This window comes from Canis lupus, chromosome 23 (assembly GCF_003254725.2).
Source record: "Canis lupus dingo isolate Sandy chromosome 23, ASM325472v2, whole genome shotgun sequence".
NCBI lineage: Eukaryota > Metazoa > Chordata > Mammalia > Carnivora > Canidae > Canis > Canis lupus.
Window position 1 is genome coordinate 24625808 of NC_064265.1, and position 21225 is coordinate 24647032.

Below are 21225 nucleotides of genomic sequence, written 5' to 3' on the forward strand. Positions count from 1 at the left end.
CAATAGGATTTCCAGAGAGGTATTGAAACTCCTGGGTTATGTTGACATAGGACAGAGCTTGATTTCGTTTTCTTTTTATTTCTTAATGGAACTATTTCTCAAAGTGATATATTTCTTCAACTTCATTCTGTCACTTTTATGTGAGTCTTTGTATGTCCTTGCTTTTTGCTGTCGCTTTAATGAGTGAGCTTGTAGCATTCATTACCTAGGAGTCAAGAATGTGAGCTCTGTCATCACCAGCTGTGTCAGCTCTGGGAAGTGACTCTCCATGCCTCAATTCCCTTATCTATAAAGTAGGAAGAGAATAGTACTGATTTTTCAGGATTGTTATGAGAATTATGTGAATTAATACGTGTTAAATATATAGAACAGTTCTTAATTGTTAAAGTGTACCATAACTTTGGCTGTTTTTCTGCAACAATGGGGATTGAGAGGTTGAAATTTCACTTGGGAGGTGCTGCATAGTTTAAGAAACTGCTGCTCTATAAAAGATTTTAATTACCTTTTTTGGAAACAACCAAGAACTTCTCGTGTGTAGAAAAATCAAAGGACTGTGTTATGGTCCATTCTCATCGGTGAAGACCACTTTTAGCATCATCCTTTGAATCCTTATAAAGTTCCTATGAATTTTAAGATGGAAGTGGGGGAAGGCTAAACTTTGCACTTTAAATGCTCATTTGTAAGTTTAGTAAATAAGGTACTCTTAGATTAGACAATGTCCAGAGAGGATAAAGATGCCTAAGGAGACTGTCAACTGGGTGGGAGTTTGTCTGGTGTCCTTTTCTTGAACTCCTCTCATCCTCACTTCCTGCACTCAGGGCTCCATCCTGTCTTTGTGGATTCATCATAGTACTTTCCATACTATTCTGAGATTATGTGCAGACTCACTGGGCTCGATTTGCATTGTGATTAACTGTCACAAAGGGCCTAAGTCTGATTCATCACTGCAGTTGTGAATCTTGGCACACAGTAGGATCTCAGGAATATTCATGGAGCTGTCATAGCCTCATGGGATTAATTTCATGAACCAATAAACTACATCAGAAGTTTTTTTAGTAGTATTTTATAGATACTCTGGTCTGTAGTATTCCACTGTACAAAATATTTTTCTTATTTTACTTAATTCTGAATTTTCAATTAATATAACCAAGAGCAATTACTTCTGAATTTTTCTCTAAGTAACTTGTTATCCTAGGCTGTCCCGTCTTTTTGCTTATGTTGTGATAGTCTCGGATATATGTAAAAATCTATATGTTTGTAAGCAGAACAGTGGTCTTAGAGGTGAGGTACAAGGGACCCAGAGATGGAAAAAATGCTGTGAAAGACCTAATTACATGTCACTGTTAAGCACAATCTTTTGAAATATATTTATATGCATGTTTAAAATTTTTCTTCTGTAATCTAATGTATATTTCAGCACAGCTAATACTTTTCATCTTGGCTCAGTTGTGTTATATTTGAGGTCCATGCTTTTTTACTGTTAGTTCCATTTGCCCATTTCTCATATTTAAAAAATAATATAAAGAAAGAAAATTTCAATAGCAGAATTAAATGATTTATATACAAAGATATTGATGCTGCCAACGTAGTAATGTTAACAGTCCCACCCCGTATGGGCTCACAATGTCCATTTTTCAATTGATGTTCTAAAGTCCACATTTGGCATTGCAGACTGTTTAGAGCTATAAACACATAATGTGTAAAAGTCACCTGTATAAAGGCTCCAAATCACCTAAATTTAGGGAGAGCTGCAAGTGTAGATAACTGTTCAGCCATTCCAGAATGGACCTCAGGGACTTGGTTTGTCCACCCTTCTGCATGAGCACCAGCTTAGCCAAGAGCACATACCTCCAGTGATGGACGGGGCTCATTATCTCTTGATGTCCAACCTGTGTAATACATTTTTGTCATTTTACTATAACTCCTAAAGAGATGATTACCAGTTTGTGGCAGTTTCCAAAACTGTGAAGCATTTTCATAATATTGATAAAGATAAGACAGATTAATTTGATTTTTCTGTGACCTAATCCAGATGTGACATTGGTTTATATTTATCAAGTAGATACACGAAGTCTTGGTTAACAGTAATAACTAATAAAACACAGAAATCAAGGACATGATTTAGTCTTTAGCCTCCTGTGAAATCTTGGATCATATCTGAGGAGATCCATGGACCCTGTAATGGGCTTCCAGGACTTTGTGCAGACCTAGAAGTTATAAGTTACTTTTGGGAGTATATGTGGTGAGAACTTCCAAAGGTTTCATGAGATTTCCAAAGAGAGTTTTGTGGTTCATAAAAAGCTGAAAGCTAGACTGTCTTTTCTCCCCAAGTTTCAGGTCATAGCTTAAAATCTTAATAATTTCACATGAGGGAATGCAGAGAAGGAGTATAAAATCTGTAAAGAGTTATGGAACCTAATTCTACTATAATTGACCTTTGAACAGCACAAGGTTAGCAACACTGACCCCCTGCACAGTTGAAAATCCACATACAACTTTTGACTTCTCAAAAAACTTAACAGTCTACTGTTTACCAGAAGCCTTATGGGATAACAAACAATTGATTGACACATATTGTGCACGTTACATATATTCTATACTGTGTTCTTACAATAAAGTAAACTAGAGAAAGTAAAATGTTAAGAAAATCATAAAAGAAAATATATTAGAGTACTGTAAAAACACACACACACACACACACACAAACCTGCGTATAAATAGACCCATACAGTTCAAACTTAGGTTGTTCAAGGGTCAGCTATATTTACTTTTGAAAAAATGGATTCAAACTACTTCAGTCCCTTTACTCTGTGGCTTAACATTTTTCAAAATGCTTTATTTAGAACCCCTGGAACTGAACACAAATTTGCTATTTTTTTTTTCTGCTATGTCTAAATGCAGATACTAGACATTTCAATCTCCATAAAGGATGGGAGATCTAACTACACAAGGACCATCAGAGGAAAAAATAAACACAAGCATTTCTCAAATTTGCAAGTTGGTACAGAGTGCCTAAAATTTAGAATCTTAGGAAACAATATTTGCTGTAAAATAAGTCCTTTGATTTAGATTAATCTAGTGAAAAACTTCTGAAAACTTTATTTGGAGTGGTATGTTTAATTTAATAATGATGAGCGTATGTTTAATAATCACATTATAAGCAAGACACCACGGTGGTGGGGGGGTAGGAACTTAACCATCCTAAAAATAAAACAGTGATTGGGATATTTGCCGTGAGTACCTGCAAATGGATGATGTGTCTTACAATTCAATCTTAAATCATTGAAGAAGACCCTGTAGGATCTGTTTGGGAATACATGTAGATTTCATAGACTGTCAAAGCTGTTAGAAGGGACCTTGGAGATTATCTAGTTCAATGCCCTGCCTATTGCGCAGATGAACAAACGTAAGCCTCTATGTGCAGTTAATTTGAAAATATTACATGCACCTAGTCATAATACATCTTTTAACAAATATTTTCTAATTTAAGTGCTTTACTAACATATTAGTTAATTCGAATAAGAAGGTTTCAGTGTAGTAAGAAAGATCTAGAATAAGGTACTTCTACAAAAAGAGAGAATCTGGTCAAAAGATAGTATCCTGGCCTTATGTGAAATTACTTCAATAATGTGGAAAAACCATGTGAACTGTGAACCAACATTTCCTTTAAAAATTATGAATTGGATATTTAAATAATTAAATAAAATTTCTGTGCTTTGCAACAATTACATTTTCATCTTTAGGAAATGTAAGAAAAGTAAAACAGGTTTAGATGTGTTCTCTGTGCTTCCTTTTGTATTCTTTTGGAGCTTTGTTCTGAGATTCCATTTTTAACATGATACAAGGGTTATTTTCTGTGAAAATGCTGTTTTCAGGCACTGGGATTGATCAAGATGGCAAGAGCCATAACTATGACAACTGGAGTTTAAGTAAAATTTATAAGTGATTAGTCTCTTCTCAACAAATTGAGATTCTGAATATGCCCCAGTTGTATCTCCCAAGAGAATGGCTTAGAAAGCAATAGAGGATCCAGAGGGAAAGATTTGGGGAACATAAGCTAACATGCACAAACAGAATATTACACTTAGAAATCCTGCCATTTGCTTCTCATAAATTGAAACCCATTTCCCTTCCTTCCCACCCCCAAATACCAGATGGGGGACTACCTGTTAATTTTCAACAAATTCGCTCCATGTCACCATCTCATGTGGTGCCTTTTTTGTAGAGCTTATTTGTAGTATTCAATATCCTTTGGGATTAAAAGAAAACTCCATTTGCTGAGAATCCCTATTAAAATTGTATTTGAACATGAAGTTGATTCCATTTGATCCAAAATTAAAGTTTGACCTTTGAGCTTTTCACACGCATATAAAAAAAAACTGCTGTGAAAATTCAGGCCATCGGCAGACAGGACATGGAGAAAGCAGAGGGACATCAGAGTATATGAAGTTACACTTCTCGAAAAATAAAAATGTAAAAGAATAGAGAGCCAGCAGTTTGACAGATTGTTCAGTAAACGCTCATTTTATTGAAAATTATAAAAAGGTGCTTAATGCCTCTGTGCCATTAATACAATACATAAAAAGGTTACTGTCAAGATTAGTGTTCCAGACCTGAAAATTAACTGTAGGGTTTTATGCATCACTCTGCATCGACTGAGAAGTTAAAGGTTTCTGTATATACATTTTACATATGCGAGCATTTATTTCAGAAAACAATTATTTTAGACTTTATGCCAAAGACATTAGCAGTAATGTGCTTTCATTTAAAACATGGACATAACAGATATATATTACAGACAAGGTAGAAACATGAAAATCGCCTTATAGAATTAAACCTGAGCAAGATTATTTCCCTTGCTGTCTCTAGAGTATTCCAATTTCAAAACATACATTCCTTCCTACAGAAAAAGATATTCAGATTCCTTAGTTGAAATTAATTAGCATTCAGAAACCAGATAGCATGTTTTTGGGTATTCATGAGATCTCTGTTTGAAAAAAATGTTTTTAACTTGTAGAAATGTGTTGCAACACACAGATGGGAAGAAAAAGAAAAAAAAATCTCTTTAGCAAGCACTGTGTGTAAAAGGAATATTACATTTTGCACGCTCCTGATTGCTCTGTGTAAACAGTTTTTGACATCTGTCTTTATAGTTTTCGAGGAGAGGAAGACTTTGTTAAAAGAATCATTTTTATACAGCAGTCACCATTTCAGTCTTGCTTTACCTGTATTATGAAAGCAGATGGTCTGCATGTCTTTTGAATATTTATAACTATCAAAAACAATCTCTTGCTATTCACCCTTAGGCTTATGAGATGTCAGGACTGTTCTGGTTGAAAAAAATCATCCTGGGTGTTTACAGAAAGAGGATTACATTAAGCTGAAATGACTATACATTTTCCAGTTTAATATTTGTCCATCAGCTGTTTAATCGTATTTAGATAATTGTGTAAATAAGATGTTGTAGCCTTTGCCCTCTCTGCTGATGGAGCCTGAAAGCTTTAAGCATGGGTGAGCCACCATTTTGTAGATGCTTTTGCTACCTCCTCCCACCTCAGTTAAACCGTCAGCAAGTCCTCAGTAAGTTTTGATCATGATATCACAGTCCTGTTTAAAAATATATATACACAGTGCACAAAAAGTCAGTATGGAGATCAGATGAAATGCTAGGGAGCTGCTGGCTTCCGGGACAGGCTGTTTAGTTTATTAGAGTATATTGTAATATGCAAATATGGTACAGCACTTCAATTACCCTTTCAAGATGACATGGCTTTCTCTTTATTCTCCATGAGCACGCAGAGCTGGGAGGGTATTTTGGAAAACTTTTGGTATAGTGGGGGTTAACTGTTTTTTGACTGGAAGCTGAGCAATCAGAGATAACAGATTTTGCTGTGGTTGGTTGATTTGGCAGAAAAGCATGAACAGTTTTGGTTTAAATGATTGAATAACCTGATTAGCATTGTTTTGGGGTGGGTTTTTTTGTTGTTGTTAAAGGCACAACAAAGCAATTTTAAGGGTAATCAGATCACTGCCTTTCCCCAGTTGCTAAACCTTTTTTTTTTTTTTTTCCAGAAGGCCTCACCTCTCCCTAAAACCCCTTCATTGGCTACTAAGATGACCAAGTAGAAAAATAAAATAATCTTCCTTCAGTTTCTAAATGTGTTCTAAATATATACCTACCGCGTATGTTATATTCTAGTAGGGGTTTGAAAGAATATATAATATTTTGAAAAATGATATGACCTCAACCAATTCCTTATGGGGTTTTTTTGTTGTTTTTGTTTTTCACATTTGGAGACCTGCAGTATTTGAGAGCAAAGGTTCAGAATGTTCTAACTATATCTAAGTCGGGCTTTAGAAAAATTCCACCCTTACCTTTTCACAATTAGAAAGGTTATAAATAATGTATTTGGCTGAAAAGGAAGCTCAGCCTGTGGCAGATGGTATCATTCTAGAGTACTGGGGTTTCTGTGAAGATGGCATTCTTTCAGATCGGAACTTCAGCAGACTCTCAGAAAGAACCGAAGCTCTTCATAGGGAGCAGACATGTGCTTTATGGATCTTAGAAAAGCTTACAACTTGGCTCCTAGGATGAGAATATTGTGTCACACTGGGGTTATGAGACCCACAGCCAATTTCTGCCAACTTTCAGATTGCGTTTCCCAACGCTGGAAGCTGTGGCCTATTCATTGGTTGGTGCACTGTGCAGCTTTTGAACTTGGGATCTGAGCTGACTTGAGTTTGGTCAGCCTGATTATTTTATTCCCTGCACACTGACATTCTGCATAGACCGGCCACTGAATAGGAAAACTTGCGATACAAGTTGTGCCTTTTTCAAAGTGCTTTGGAGAGCTTGTATAAATAGACACCGAGAGAGAGAACTGGAATAACATAACCACCGAGCACTGCGACTTCCGAGACATCTGTGTGGATGTATTTTGAAAAACCTGGGAAGGGATCTCTTGCAAATTAATGAACAAAGTTTCTTTAAACTGAGTTCTATCATGACAGCTAAAAATGATGCATTTAAAAGATTCATGTGACAAGCTGCCATTACCTTTGACCTTTTAGGAACCAAAAAAAAAAAAAAAAGGATTTTCTGGTAGCCTGCAGTAATGGCTAATTTCAGTGACCTTTAATCCTTTGATTGATCACCTAATATGTGCCCAGCCCTGTGGTGGGTCCAGGCCTTTTGGAGATAAGACGCAAGACTCCTAACAGCAAGAAGAGTGCTGGGGAGGTGCTACGTGCCAAGGGACACCAAGTCAGAAAGGCTTTGCAGAAGTGAGGATAACTGAACTGTGTCCTGAAGGATGTGCTGCTGTTAGCCAAAGAGGGGAGAGGGCATGCTTTGAAAATCCAAGTCAAAGAAGTGGTGTATGTCTTCCTGATGCCTGCTCCCAGTAGAGGCCAGCTTCACAAGATACTGCCAGATTGGAAAATGTTGAAACTAATGGTGGAATGCTTTTTTCCTTTGGTGTTTCTAGTTATCCCTTGACCCAACTTACAACTTAATTTACTTAGTATACTCTCTGTCCTCCATAAGAAAGTGTATTTGACTTAAAAATATATCACTTGAAAATTCTGATACTCTTCTGTTATTTAAAGCATAGTCTTTTGACTGATCTGAAATGTGATCATATAATAAAAGCCAGTGAGGAGGAGGAGGCAGAGGGTTGTCATAGTAATTAACATCTCTTAAGTCCATACTCGGGTATGTTCCCAGCTCTGTGCTAATTGCATAACATTCATCATTTTATTTATTGTCTATGTAAGTGTAGATACTATCTCTCTTTAGGTCATTATTTTTCTAGTAACTTGCCTAGTGCTTGGCACCTAGTAGGAGTTCAGTCGATATATACCAAAGGAATGAAAGAGACTACCTGAATGAATGGATTCTCAGAACAATCCTATGAAGTGAGTGCTGCCATGATTCCCATTTAGTAAGGGGGATTATGATAGAATGAGAGTCAGTTACCTTGCACTAGGTCATATTGCCAATGTGCTACACATTTTGGACTTGAATGCAGATTTAACTATTCTCTTTCATCAGATGAATATTTAGTATGTGTTTAGTATATGTCAGACATTTGTACTGGAAAAGAATATGGAGCCCCAGAGCTGCATAAACTCACAACTTATTGTAGTCTGTTTAGACCAGAGTCTTTTGATTGACATAAGAATCCCAGGCATCTCTCCTTAAAAACATGGATTTTGGTCTGCCTACGCCCTACATATCCCCATCCTCTAGGAAAAATAATATCCTCCCTCTTGACTTTGTTATTTGTGTTATGCAAGTAATAGGTGTTTCTTTATGATTCTCTCGGTTTAAGAATCAGTATTGAATATGATCTTTGAAATGCCATGTGCCCCAAAGATTTTGAAATCTCTTTCTTACCCTTGAAACTGATAGTGTAGTCAGATGCCATACTTGATTCTCAATAGGGATTTTACCACACACAGAAAATGTCCTCATGCAGTGGCCACATGAGCAGTTTAGTTGTACAGATTACTGCATGTTGTTCCAAAAAAAACAGAGCTTACCTCAAGTTACCTGAATTATGGAATATTTCCCGGCCCCCTGAAAGCACAGAAAGTCAGAGAATTTAAATAGTGGCATTGGCATGTGTCATAACCTGCGGATTAGCTTTTTGATTTACGTCTTGCTTAGGCTAATATTTACATTAATCAGAGTTTCTTAAGCACACACCACTTGACAGAGTAGAAAGCATCCAGAAAGTCACTTAAGGACAGAGCCTTCCAAGTTAGGGTTAAACTAGGGCAGGAGGAAGCTTTGATGATCATGCACATATGGATATTATTTTCCACATATGGATAATAATGAACTACATAGCACTATTACATATGGGCTGTAATGTTATAAAAATATTTCAGATGGGTTGTTTTTCCACATACCATGTAGTCTTCCTTTTGTCCCCCCATATATTTTCCACTGTTGGTCTACTGAATCACATTAAATTGAAGTGATCCATTTATGTATCTGTCTTACTAACAGATGGTGAACTTCTTATAGGCAGAGGCTGTGTCTTAATCTACTTTTGTATCCCTCGTACCTGCCAGGCACATAGTAGGTGTGCGGCAAAACGCAAATTTCATATACAGAACTCATGGCAAACTGAAATAGACTGAATGTTTGTCAGAGCCCTTAGTAAAATTTAGAGAATTCCCATACATTTCTGAAAACTAAGACATAAACTACATCTAAAACTTATATGTAGTATTATATTGACATTTAAGAAACTGCCAAAATGTCTAGGAATAAGAGTAATAATTTTTTAAAAATTGGACCAAAGTGGAAGAATATCACCTGTCATCCATTTGCAAAATCACCATTATCCATCAGCAATCTCAATAGTTTTATTAATGTCTGACTTTATTGATCCATTATTACAATAGAGTAAGTATGATTGAAGCTGACGGATTGTTAACTGGATCAGGTAATCTGGCTCTGGTTTTGGCAACCTTGCTAAGTATCTTTTTGTAGTCTGGACTAAGAGAGGCTCTTAGTAAAATTGCAAGCTACTGGATTAATGGCAGAGAATCACAAGCATATGAAGAATGTCTTTTTAGAGGAATAAAATGTGAAAATGACTATAATAAAGTAGAAAGTGTCCAAAAAAGGAGGAGAAAAAAAAAAAAGAAAAAAAATGACAGTGCCTCTTAGGAAAGATAGCCATGTTTTACATAAATAATATAATTCTGGATTATCCTTCACTGGAGGTTCTTCAAAGATCCCCAGGAGCTATATATTACAGGAGTGTGTTCATGTTACAAAATTAACACTGATAATCGATGTCAAAAGAATCAATAATAACCAAAAGAGCTTTAAATTAGAAGTAGCTTAAAGAAGATAATGATATAAAAATACTTTTGTCTCCAAACTGGCTTTTCTGGTTGTTCCCTGCCTCCTAAACAATGCTGCCTTCTGTAAACTATTTCACCATAGACCAACTGAAGTCTGAAATGTAAGTTCTCATGTTACTCCGCATAGGAGTAGAAGAAGGATGAGTGGTGGAAGTCTAAGTATTCCTAAAATGCAGTTGGAGATTAATTGAACTGCTTATTAGGTAACATGGGCATTAAGGTTAAAAATAACAATGAATTAAATTACTCAAATTACCATATCCAAATTTTCTGGGAAGAAAAGTGTTTGTTGAAAATGAGATTTTTTTTTTAAAAAAGCAACTCAAAAATTATTTTCATTCCTGTCTTTATTTTTATATGTTACACTGTTAACTTTGTTTTCAGGGTTTTTGTTAAAAGCAGAATAAAGACAAGTAACAAAATAGGTCATTTTCTTTTCTGTGGTATCCTTGAGAAATTTAGTAAGCGTGTAGTATGTATATTTTAAAATTTTATGGTTAGTTTGAAATTCAGAACTCAACTTTACTTGAAACTAGCAGTAAGACTATAGAATGTTTCTTTCTGTGAATGAGGATCTCTGTGAATAGTCAATTTTTTCCTCAAATATGGTTAGTTAACCTTTGAAGAGCATTACTGTAGTTAACGTACCTCCAGTTGAAACCCAAATAATAGGAGTAGAAAGTGCAAGTGGTGTTTCCTAAACTTCATGCACACTCACATCCCCTGGGGATTTTGCTAGACTACAGTACCCAGAATTATGCATTAGGTTTCCAGGTGATGCCAATATTGCTGGTCCCTGGGCCATACTTTGAATAGCAGGGATGTAGAGTATAGCTACTTAACCTCGAAGTAGTGTTTATTTGTGAATTGCAATGGTAAAGTCATCTTCACGTACTTGGATTTATTGGGATCAGTGAAAGTTTGTCAGCCTAAGAATAAATGACATTGATAGAAGTTCCCTGAATACTAGAGCAAAGTCTGTTGGTTTGATAGCTTTATCCTGGTCTCAGTGGGCTGTTGCTTTCTACTTAAATAAGCATTTGATGCGCTACTTGATGAATTTTAAGAAGTTGAGGCTTTAGGCCAGAGTGTGAAACAAATAAGTATTGGTACTCAGTTGATTAAAAAAAATACCATTTACACAATTGAAATCATTTTTGTGTTCCATCTTGTGCCGATATGTATTACAAATGTTTCCCCCCCCTCTTCGTGCAGAGTATGATTTCTTCCATTGTGAACAGCACTTACTATGCAAATGTCTCAGCAGCAAAATGTCAAGAATTTGGAAGGTGGTACAAACATTTCAAGAAGACAAAAGATATGATGGGTAAGCAAAAAACTGTTGCAGTGGTGGCTACATACCATTATGTGTCATTTGGGGGTTTATCAAAGTCACATCTAAAGCCAGGTCTTGTGATTGCCCAATTAGAGATCAATTTAGAATGTTTCTTTGAGGGTGGGGAGTGGGTATGAGTATAATGAGATAATTAAATTCAATAAATGTTTGTGTTTAAATCAGCCAAACTGACTTGGTTGTCAGACATGCAGGAAATCGAGGCGGGAGGAGGGAAGCTGTCATTTTTTAACATCTCAGTGAAGACCTAACCAGGCCTTGAATAACTAATATTAGCTGTGATTTCTCTCAGAGATAAATCATGCTTTTATGTGTTTTGTTTTTGTTTCAGAGAAAGAGAAAGTGCCTATTTTTACACCCAATTTTTAAGGAAATTAAATTGTATTTATAGTTTCCACAATTGAGATCAAGTGATTTTTATAGCTCTAATCCCCAGCCCCTCTAGATAGGCACTTCGGTGAGTGCACTGCTTTACCATCCATACCAGAGACATCATTACAACCATTTCTCAACTTTTAATTCCAGTGTAGCAGCCCATCTTTACATGTAGCTTCAGGTCAATATGCGTTATGCAGGAAATGCATTAAAAATTATCAGCAGTGTAAAACGACAGATAAAAGTTGTGTGTTGTACCTGAGCATTTAGATTATGATGTTTTTCTCCCTTTAGAGTTTGCTAGGGTTGCAAAAGCAAACACTGCGATCAAGGTTAATGTTTTAATTTCTATTAATGTTTTCTTTCACATACTTGTACCTTCCAAATAATATAGGAACGGGATGTTTAATATGCATAGCATTATGCTCTGTTTAAATCTGTTTCTCTTTCCTTCCATTGCATTCATTTAATAACAACAACAACAATAATGACTTCTCCTAAAGATTTTAAGAAACAAGAGAACCTGAATTTTGAGCATGTTTTAGCTTTTAATATTTGAAGCAAAGCCATCCATCTACCAAAACAGATTCTTTGCCTTTTATAGCTTAGAGCTGTAATGAAGACAATGCATCATTTTTGGAATAATTGCTTGAATTACTATTCCCTGTGAATGGCCCACTTGGGCTGATATCACTGGTAGAAATGGAAGGTTTCTTTCCCAATTCTTAGTTATATTTTGCATATATCAGTGATTATAGCAATATGATAAGTTCCTCTAAATATAAAGCCTGAATATTTAATAAAAAGAGAAATGATGATTAAAATCAAGCCAGAGTCTATACATGGGAAGCATGTTGTGCTATTTGGAAAAGACTCACCTATTTACATACACCAACCGTGCTCGGCCTTTGCATTTAAGAGCATCAAACCAGTCTCTTCCTTGCAACAGCAAAGCATTTGACACACTTACAGCTGACTCTCAGCCAATCCACATTAGGGACCTAGCCAAGGGAGAAGCATTCATCCTGGTGGGTGATAATAAATTGCAAAATCGTGACAGTATCACCATTGTACCAGGATGACTCCCCGCCCCTTCCTTGAAAGATTGTCTTTAGCATCTGGTAATAGCCATAGCTTCTTCAAGAAACATTTGGGTCTTAGCAAAACTGGGTACACTGGCTTGCAATACAGTAAATCATTTGCTTCATTCTCTTGCAGATATGCCTGCCACACATGGTAGTTTGAATCAAATGAAGCAAACCATATAAGATACCCAGTGCTCAATACACTCAGTTATTATTACTTATCATTATGATCACTTTATTTATTATGTTGATTACTTCTTTATACGTTCATGGCTAGGTAACAATTGAACATAGATAACACGCTGTCTTTTCCCTTTCAAACCTTTTGCCGTGAGTAAAAGTTAGTATATATCATGAGAAAATACACATATATTAATTTTTTCTTTAGTGCATGTATTTTCTTAGCTCTAGTTGCTATTAAGCAATCGGTGTTCTTCTAGAAGCTGTTTTAAAATAGCCATTGCTTATAAGCCTTCTTGGAGTAATAAATAAGAGTGAATAATAGTTTGACTCCAAAACTAGTCACATAGACTTTGAAAATAATTAATTTTATGCCTTAAGTCTAAACCACATTATAAAATTAGCCCCAAAGTACCTGAAGTAGTCCCCCTGTCAAAGTTTTTAATATTGTGCAGAAGAGAAAAGTAAAAACATAGGCATCATGAAATTTTCTTAGTTTAATTGGATCTTAAATTGCCCTGTGCCTACTGTCTCTGTTTAGGAAATGGTTGGAAATCCTTATCGGTACCCATCACCATTGGCTTAACATGACTTTACTTTTGTCTGCTTTAGTTGAAATGGATAGTCTTTCTGAACTATCCCAGCAAGGGGCCAATCACGTCAACTTTGGCCAGCAGCCGGTCCCAGGGAACACAGCCGAGCAGCCTCCGTCCCCCGCGCAGCTCTCCCATGGCAGCCAGCCCTCTGTCCGGACCCCTCTACCGAACCTGCACCCTGGGCTCGTGTCAACGCCCATCAGTCCTCAATTGGTCAACCAGCAGCTAGTGATGGCTCAGCTGCTGAACCAGCAGTATGCAGTGAATAGACTTTTAGCCCAGCAGTCCTTAAACCAACAATACTTGAACCACCCTCCCCCTGTCAGTAGATCTATGAATAAGCCTTTGGAGCAACAGGTTTCAACCAACACAGAGGTGTCTTCCGAAATCTACCAGTGGGTACGTGATGAACTGAAACGAGCAGGAATCTCCCAGGCAGTATTTGCACGTGTGGCTTTTAACAGAACTCAGGTCAGTTTTCTCTTTGTAATGGTTCTCTCTCTTTTCTCTCTTCTTTCTTAACTAGTCTTTTACTAATGCTTATTCTTTTCCTCTGTGCTTACTCATATTTAATCCTTCTTGTGGCGGGACCATATTGTCTGTTCTTGCTGGTGCCCAAGTTTTGACACTCCTTTCCCAATCATAAACCTCCTTTACCAAGAAAGAACTATGTACAGATAGATCTTGACTCAGGAGCCTTGAAAGAATACATTCAATGTCAAATATATTTCAAGCTGGCATTACCTGTGCTTTTACATAATGAGATCATCGACTGGTAGTAGTAGCAGATTGAGAGAAGTTTCGTGACTTGGTCAAGGCCATTGGTAGGGCTCTGGGCTTCTAGCCTACTAGCTTTCCTGTTACCCCTGTATCAAACCTAAGTATGTAAATGTGCCCTGTTTAAGTTCCTCTACAACTTTCAGGGGAAAGAAAACCCAAAAACATTGTAGGACTCAATAGCAGTTTCTGCCATGTAATTTGAGCAGCCACTGGGAGAGGGGAGATACATATATGTATACATATGGCTTATTAACATAAAAGGTTTCTTAGCTTTGTCCTCTCTCCTCATTACATTATTGTTTGCGTTCCTCCAAACATCGTTCTTTAGATCAGAAATCAGCAAATCTTTTTTGTAATAGTCCAGATAGCAAATATTTTAGGCTTTGAGGGCCATAAGAGCTGGGTCACAGTGTAGCATGTCAAGCAGCCACGGACAGTAGGTGAGTGGATGTGAGTATCCTGGTGTTTCAGCAAAACTATTTACAAAACAGGCCCCAAGGGTAGGTTTGGCCTGTGGGCCTTAGTTTGAAGACTTCTCCCGGAGATCTACATACACCCCTCCTGTTCACACCTTTGTCCTCCTGGGCAAATACCTGTGAAGATATTATCAGCAGGGAAGATGTTTAGAGGGACCTGGAAAAAGAGTGATAATATGATATGGGAAGGCCTAAAATGAAAAGTCCAAAACAAATTCATTCTATTAAATTGTGAATGAGAGGATTTTTTTTAAAATCTCTTTTTTTGGAATTCAGTATGATATGTATAGTGTTTATTTTTGGCCCAGGCATACTAAAAAAACCAAGAGAACATGTAACTTTGATTAGAAATGAGGACATTATGTCCTTTCAACTTTCTTGTTTTACCACTGTTCTTTTGTCAATTTGTTTTTTGGCTTGACTCATACTTTCCTTTCATATTTAAGTTTTTTTTGTTTATGACATGATTATAAGAATGTGATTCTGGTACGAAAATAATCTAGTATTAATTCCTTGTTGGCAGAGTTTCCATACCTAGGAGAATCCCAGCGGTGACTTATTTTTGTCTTGCCTTAACTGGATTGAAAGTTAGGAGGCCTGAAAAAGCCTTTAACTAACTGGTGTTTATTTTCACTTTCTTTATCTGTTTTTTGTTCATCATTTGTCTTTTTTAAAGAGTAGTTGTAGAAGGTTATGTTTCAAGTTAAAATTGTATGATTTTACCTAGTTCTATATTTTTACAACATAAAAAATATGTTCATTATTAGCTGGTACATTTCATGACACCATATTCAATTGAGAAGTAATTATTTTGAAAATTAAGTGAATGAATGAATCAAAAATCAGGCTTCTAGACATCCTGTTTCTGGCAGCATTCTTTATTTTTGGAAATAGCAGTAACTGCTAGTATTTCTCAGTCCTGGGCAAAAAATAGGTCTCTACATAAAAGATCAGTAAAATGCTTGTCAATTTAATTGAAAGCCCATGAAGACAACATTGACATAAACACAAATGAAATACAGATTTACTGATAAGTGTTTTAAAAATTGAACAATTTGTTATTTCTTAAAGCACTAAGGAATGTATTTTATATGGTGAAGAATGACAAGAGAGGTTAGCTGAGCGATGTGTGAAATTACTATCCATCGGCACAGTTTTTCTTCTCTTGGGTTATGATGTCACACTGTTACTCTGAAGAGTTGACCATTTGTTCTGCATTTGTTTCTCACATTGATTCCATGGATATCTCTAGGATTCGTTGCTAGAAAGAAGGCAGAATTAGAATTCACTCTCTTTATACCATATTAATCTCTTTGAAAAGATAATTATCTCTGTGGTTAACATCAAAAACAGTGGCTTAAATTTTTCTGAGGGTGGTAGGGGAATGAAAAAAGTGACAGCTTTGGTATCGAGCTTTCTTTATTAATAATTGCTAATTTAGAAAAGTTAACTACTAAAAATTATTTGGAGCCCTGGGTGATAGAGGGATTTGGGTTTAAACCTTTTTATTGGTAATTGGTATCTTCATTCAAAGTGGGAATATTGGTCATATTTGAAGCTGTTTGACTTAAATAAGAGTAATTTTCTATGTGTATTTCAGTGTTCACTTTTTGGGAACAAGCTTTTGAACATGGAAGCATACATGTGTTTTTGGTGGTCATACTTAAAAACCACACGCGCATGCACATGCGCGCACACACAGCTGCATTTATTTTAATGATTATACATTCATATGAATGCATGTAGTGTGTTTATTTCAAAGTGTATGCATTTCAATAAAAGCAGGTGCAGAGTGAGAGTGTATGGTGTGAGTGTGGAGTACGAAAATACACATGCTAATGCATATGTATAGACAAGGAGCTCTGCAGAGTTAAATCGCACATCACACATTTGTGTGCACTTATTACAATGTGCAGTTCCAACTCCAAGTTTTAAAAAATTAATGTAAAATATGTACAGCAAATGCAACATTATATGATACAATCAGATAAAGAAACTGGTACCCTATAAACAGTATGTTAAAACATTAATGTAATAGATAATGCTATCATGAATTAAGACTGTTTTAGTCATTGACAGCTCTGTGAAACTTTAAAATCCTGAATATCATGTTTTAACTCTTAACTATAGAATTTTATCATCATCCGAATTGGGTCTTCTAAAATCCCCCTCTTAAGACTTTCACACTTGACTATTAAAAAAAAAAGTTTACCTTTTCTGAAAATTTATGGTGAAATTCATATAATTCCTTGTTCTAAGGACTTTTTCCCCTTCTGAATTGATGGGCATATGTTCTTTAATTGCTACTGAAGATACCAGCTTTTAGCATATGTCATTCATTCAGTTATGCCTACTTGATGTCTTTTTAATGGAAACCTATGGCTAAAAATAATTGCCAAAGCTTCTTGATTTATACTTTTCAGTTCACTTCTCTGAACTCAAATATATTCCTTTAATGCCTTTTTTTTTTTTTTTTTTTTAAATAAAACCCAGAGTTTAACTCTGATCCCATTCTGTGGCTTTTTTCCCTTTTTTTCTCCCCCCCCCTCCCTTGTCTTTGGCACACTTTATTTTCCAGTAAAATAAAGAATGAAGATGGATTATTCAAAACTGATAACAGTAATGGACCATCATGTAATGTTTTATTGAATTTGAGTTCTGTAAATTATGTGGTGGAGAGAAATTTGCCTGCTTAAGTATAACAGAAATTGCTACTGTGTTCCTATAATTCTTCACAGTGTAATTTAAGGAAAGTCCACTATCCATATCACTATTGAATAAAAGGTAAAAAGGTGCTATTACCCCAACGTGACAGCTCTCGTTTAGCCTCCCAAGCGACAGAGATAAATGCGTCTGCTTATAACTTACTTGGCAGGAATCCAAGGTAGTAGGTGGAGTTGAAAATAGTCTTTCACCTGGACATGTGATTAAAAATTCACAAAACAACAGAGACAGGTAGTCTTGAAGAATATTCTACGTATTTTCTTTTTAGAGAGGGAGGTTTCATGAAATCATATTTTCCTTCTGAGGGCTTTGAAGTTCCATGAAGCTGATAAAATCTATTTGAATCAGTGATTATGTTCAAAGAGGAGACAAACGGGAGGCCAGACAGGCCTTTTGTTCAGATTGGCAGTCTCTTTCGCTTATCTGCTGTTTTAAAGAATTCATAATTAGCTTTTGGAAGTACTGATAATATTTATTGAGGGTTTTTTCTTTCTTTTACAATTACTAATGAATTTTACTTGTAATAACTTGTAAACTCTTTTTGGAATGCAAAAAAGGTTTAGGAATTCATCAGTAAGTTCACTTTTTAAGTGAAAAAATTAGCATTTTCACTTAACCCCTATATCATGACAGCACAGAATAATTTTATGTTTTTATATATAAGGCACATAGTGCATTATTTGAAGATGTAAAGTCTCAATGAAAAGCAGCTCATTTCCAATAAAATTAATATTCATGAGTTGTTGGTAACTTACCACGTAACACAAATTCTCAAGTTCTTTTCAGAAACAAAAATGACTGATGATTTTGTTTGATTCTGTTCAATAAATTCATTGAGAACTTATGGTGCACAGTACTGATGATATGTTTTAGTCCTGTGTTTTAGTATATTCTCTGAGATAGCAAGTAATGTACATGATGACCTTGACGGTTTTTTAGCACGAAGAAAAAATTTTAGTAATAGGTACTTCTTACTCTTCACCAGGGGGTTTACTACAAATGACCTTGACCTAAGTCTGAAGAGTATTTTTCACTATAGGAGATAGGGAACAGAGGCCATGTATATCTTAAGTCCATAAATGTACCCATTCAAATAACAACTTGAAGAGGAACAGAACATACATTCCCATAATCAAAGTGTAATAGTCATTTTACACCTAGAATTATTCTCAAGTGACATGAATTTTGGGGGGGGGGGGAGTAATTAACACATTCTAATCAAAACATTTTCTAACAATATTTTCAAGCATTTCCACCAGGGGGCACTCCCCTCATTGAAAGCCTGGGCCAAAAAAAAAAAAAAAAAAAAGAAAGAAAGAAAGAAAAAAATCCAAAGATTTCTAAAACACCTGACACTGTCTACACTGGCTGCTTTAGAGCTCTTTGAGTGTTCCAGGATTTGAAATATTGCTTTAGACCTTAACATATTGCAGGCAGAAAAATTGTACTTGCTGCAGTAGAATAATTAAGTGTAAATAAATGTTTTGCCCCTAAAACACTTTATGCACATGCTTAACTGGGAAGTCATACCAACATCAAAATATGGGTAAAGGTGATTTTAAATTTTCTCCTGAATGAACTTCTGTCTTCCACTTTAAACATGCAGGAATGACTTAGTTTCATGCTAACAAGACTTGATAGAGAATATTATTATGTATTTTTTCATGTGTTTGCTTTCCTTACTAGAGTTCTCTGCTGCCTCAAACATTTTTAATAGAGTTGATACAGTATTTTGTTACTTGAGATTTATAAATGTCTAATTTCAAATTTCTGAAATCAGTAACATCCGAAATATTTATAAGATCTCTTTTGGCCTAATCCATTTTTTTAAATTACTGAACAATTAGTGCAGATATATATCTTACGAAGTGCCATATAACTTTTCACTGAAGCCTTACCTTAAGTTAAAAATTACCATTAGAATTTACCCATGAGTAGCTTATCTTGTTCTTAATTTTTTGTCACTCATTTACAATTTTTTCCTTTTGTGGTCTGAATACACATAATTAATCTATGTAGTAAATATTTATCAGACACTTATGTGGTAGGCATTGTACTGGGATGACAAAATGAATATTAGGTTATTATGCTCAAGGAATTGATAACATTGTATTTATACTATATACATTTCTGTCTCTTGATTTCTGTGTAGTTCATATATATTACTTTTCTGAGAACATCTTTTAATATATAACATTTGGTGGTGAAAATTAGAGAGCAAGGACTATTTTTTTATACCTCTTTTCAAGCATTTTTTTGAGACCTGTATTTTTCAGTTTCAATGTGACACATCAGAAACACAGTCAATCTAATTAGTTGGCCTTGTGCAAATTAAATAGCTGAATGATTGACTGCCTGTTTGACTGAATTTTAGTTAAATTGACTAGATGTTTTATTCTTGTATAAACACAGTTGCAGCATTACTTGTCAGTCTTATGAATGAAAGGACACGCACCCTTCATTCTTCAGTCACATTTTTTAATGGTGAAACTGAAAGTTCGGGTCCACTTTCTAGGTTTCGGATGCAGAGACCAAGTGAGAAACTAAAATTTACTCTCAGCCCCTGAGCCTATTTGAAGGTTCCTTTTAATAGCAGCCTATTAATTATTTTTAAAGTGGTCAGTGCTTTTATACTATCTGCACCTCAGTGTTATAGTTGGGCAGTTATCCCTGAGGAATTAGGAACAAAACTAGGTTTGCACTTACAGGAAATCATGAAAAAAAAATCCAAATGTTATCATCTTTAGGTTCAGTCATTTTGATATGACACTTTGCCTCTCCTTCCCCAAATATTCCCTTTCACCGTTTCTGCAGGGTTATTGGAAAGTGAAATTTGCAAATGACAGATCTGGACATTTTATTTGGAGCTATCTTGTGATAAACTGATATTCTGGCTAAATGTAGAAAGCAAATGTGTTTTGGTATTCCAGGCATTATTTCATGTGCAAGATGGAAGAGGTAAAAGCTGCTCAGCTCTTATCAAATGGGCAGAACATTATTGTGATCCTTCTATTTCATGTAATTCTTTAAACAAAAATGAGGAAACCCATTCATTCTTGAAAAGCTTCTTCCAAAAATTAAAAAAAAAAAAAAATTGGTTGGCAATTAACACTCTAGTATTTGGGGGAGAGAGAGACACCTTAAAGGCATTTACTAGTGGTTTGTAAATTTCTTCTACTAATAAAGACTTCTATTCCTTAAGAAATTCAGTAAGTACAGAATTTGATAGTAGTCTTTTCTTGGGCATGCCATGATGATTATGTATTTCAAATTTAATCAATGATTTCTGAAGTTCAACTTTCAGCCTTTTATCCAGAGGTATAAATTATAGTTAGATAGTATTTAGAATTATTCAAGATAGTCTATCTAGTTTCCTTAAATGGTAAATAGAAGGAATCTCTTGTCATTAACTTGAAAATTAAGAGATAACTTAAAATATTACCTGTAAAAACGTAGCATGCTTTAGTAATAATTCTTTTTTCTAATATGTTACAATTCATTTTCTTTGAAAGTTCTACTTCTCTAGAAGTGGCTTTGTATCTTTATATATTGGGCTGTCGGCATTCCACTGCCTTTGTCTAGGCAGCTTGAGAACTATACAGTTCAGTGCTGTTGTATTATGAGCATTTCATTTATTCTTAACTTCCCTCGATCGTCTCTCTGTGAAAGATTTCATGGCAAGTTAAGCTACTCAAAGGAAGGAGACCAATTAGGCAGTTTCAGTTTGTGTTACATGTAAAGCAGATGCTTAATAAAATTAAGAATACAAT

The 21225-nt window shown here is 35.4% G+C and overlaps 1 protein-coding gene across 8 annotated transcripts in view; it reads left to right on the forward strand.

Annotated features, from left to right (window-relative positions):
• The window catches only part of SATB1 (SATB homeobox 1), a 101187-nt gene that overhangs the window by 37130 nt on the left and 42832 nt on the right, over positions 1-21225 (forward strand). For all 8 annotated transcript variants that reach the window (XM_035705137.2, XM_035705139.2, XM_035705138.2 and 5 more), the window contains 2 exons: positions 11101-11212; positions 13492-13946. In XM_035705137.2, the coding sequence (XP_035561030.1) occupies positions 11101-11212; positions 13492-13946 (567 nt within the window). The remainder of the gene's footprint in view (positions 1-11100; positions 11213-13491; positions 13947-21225) is intronic.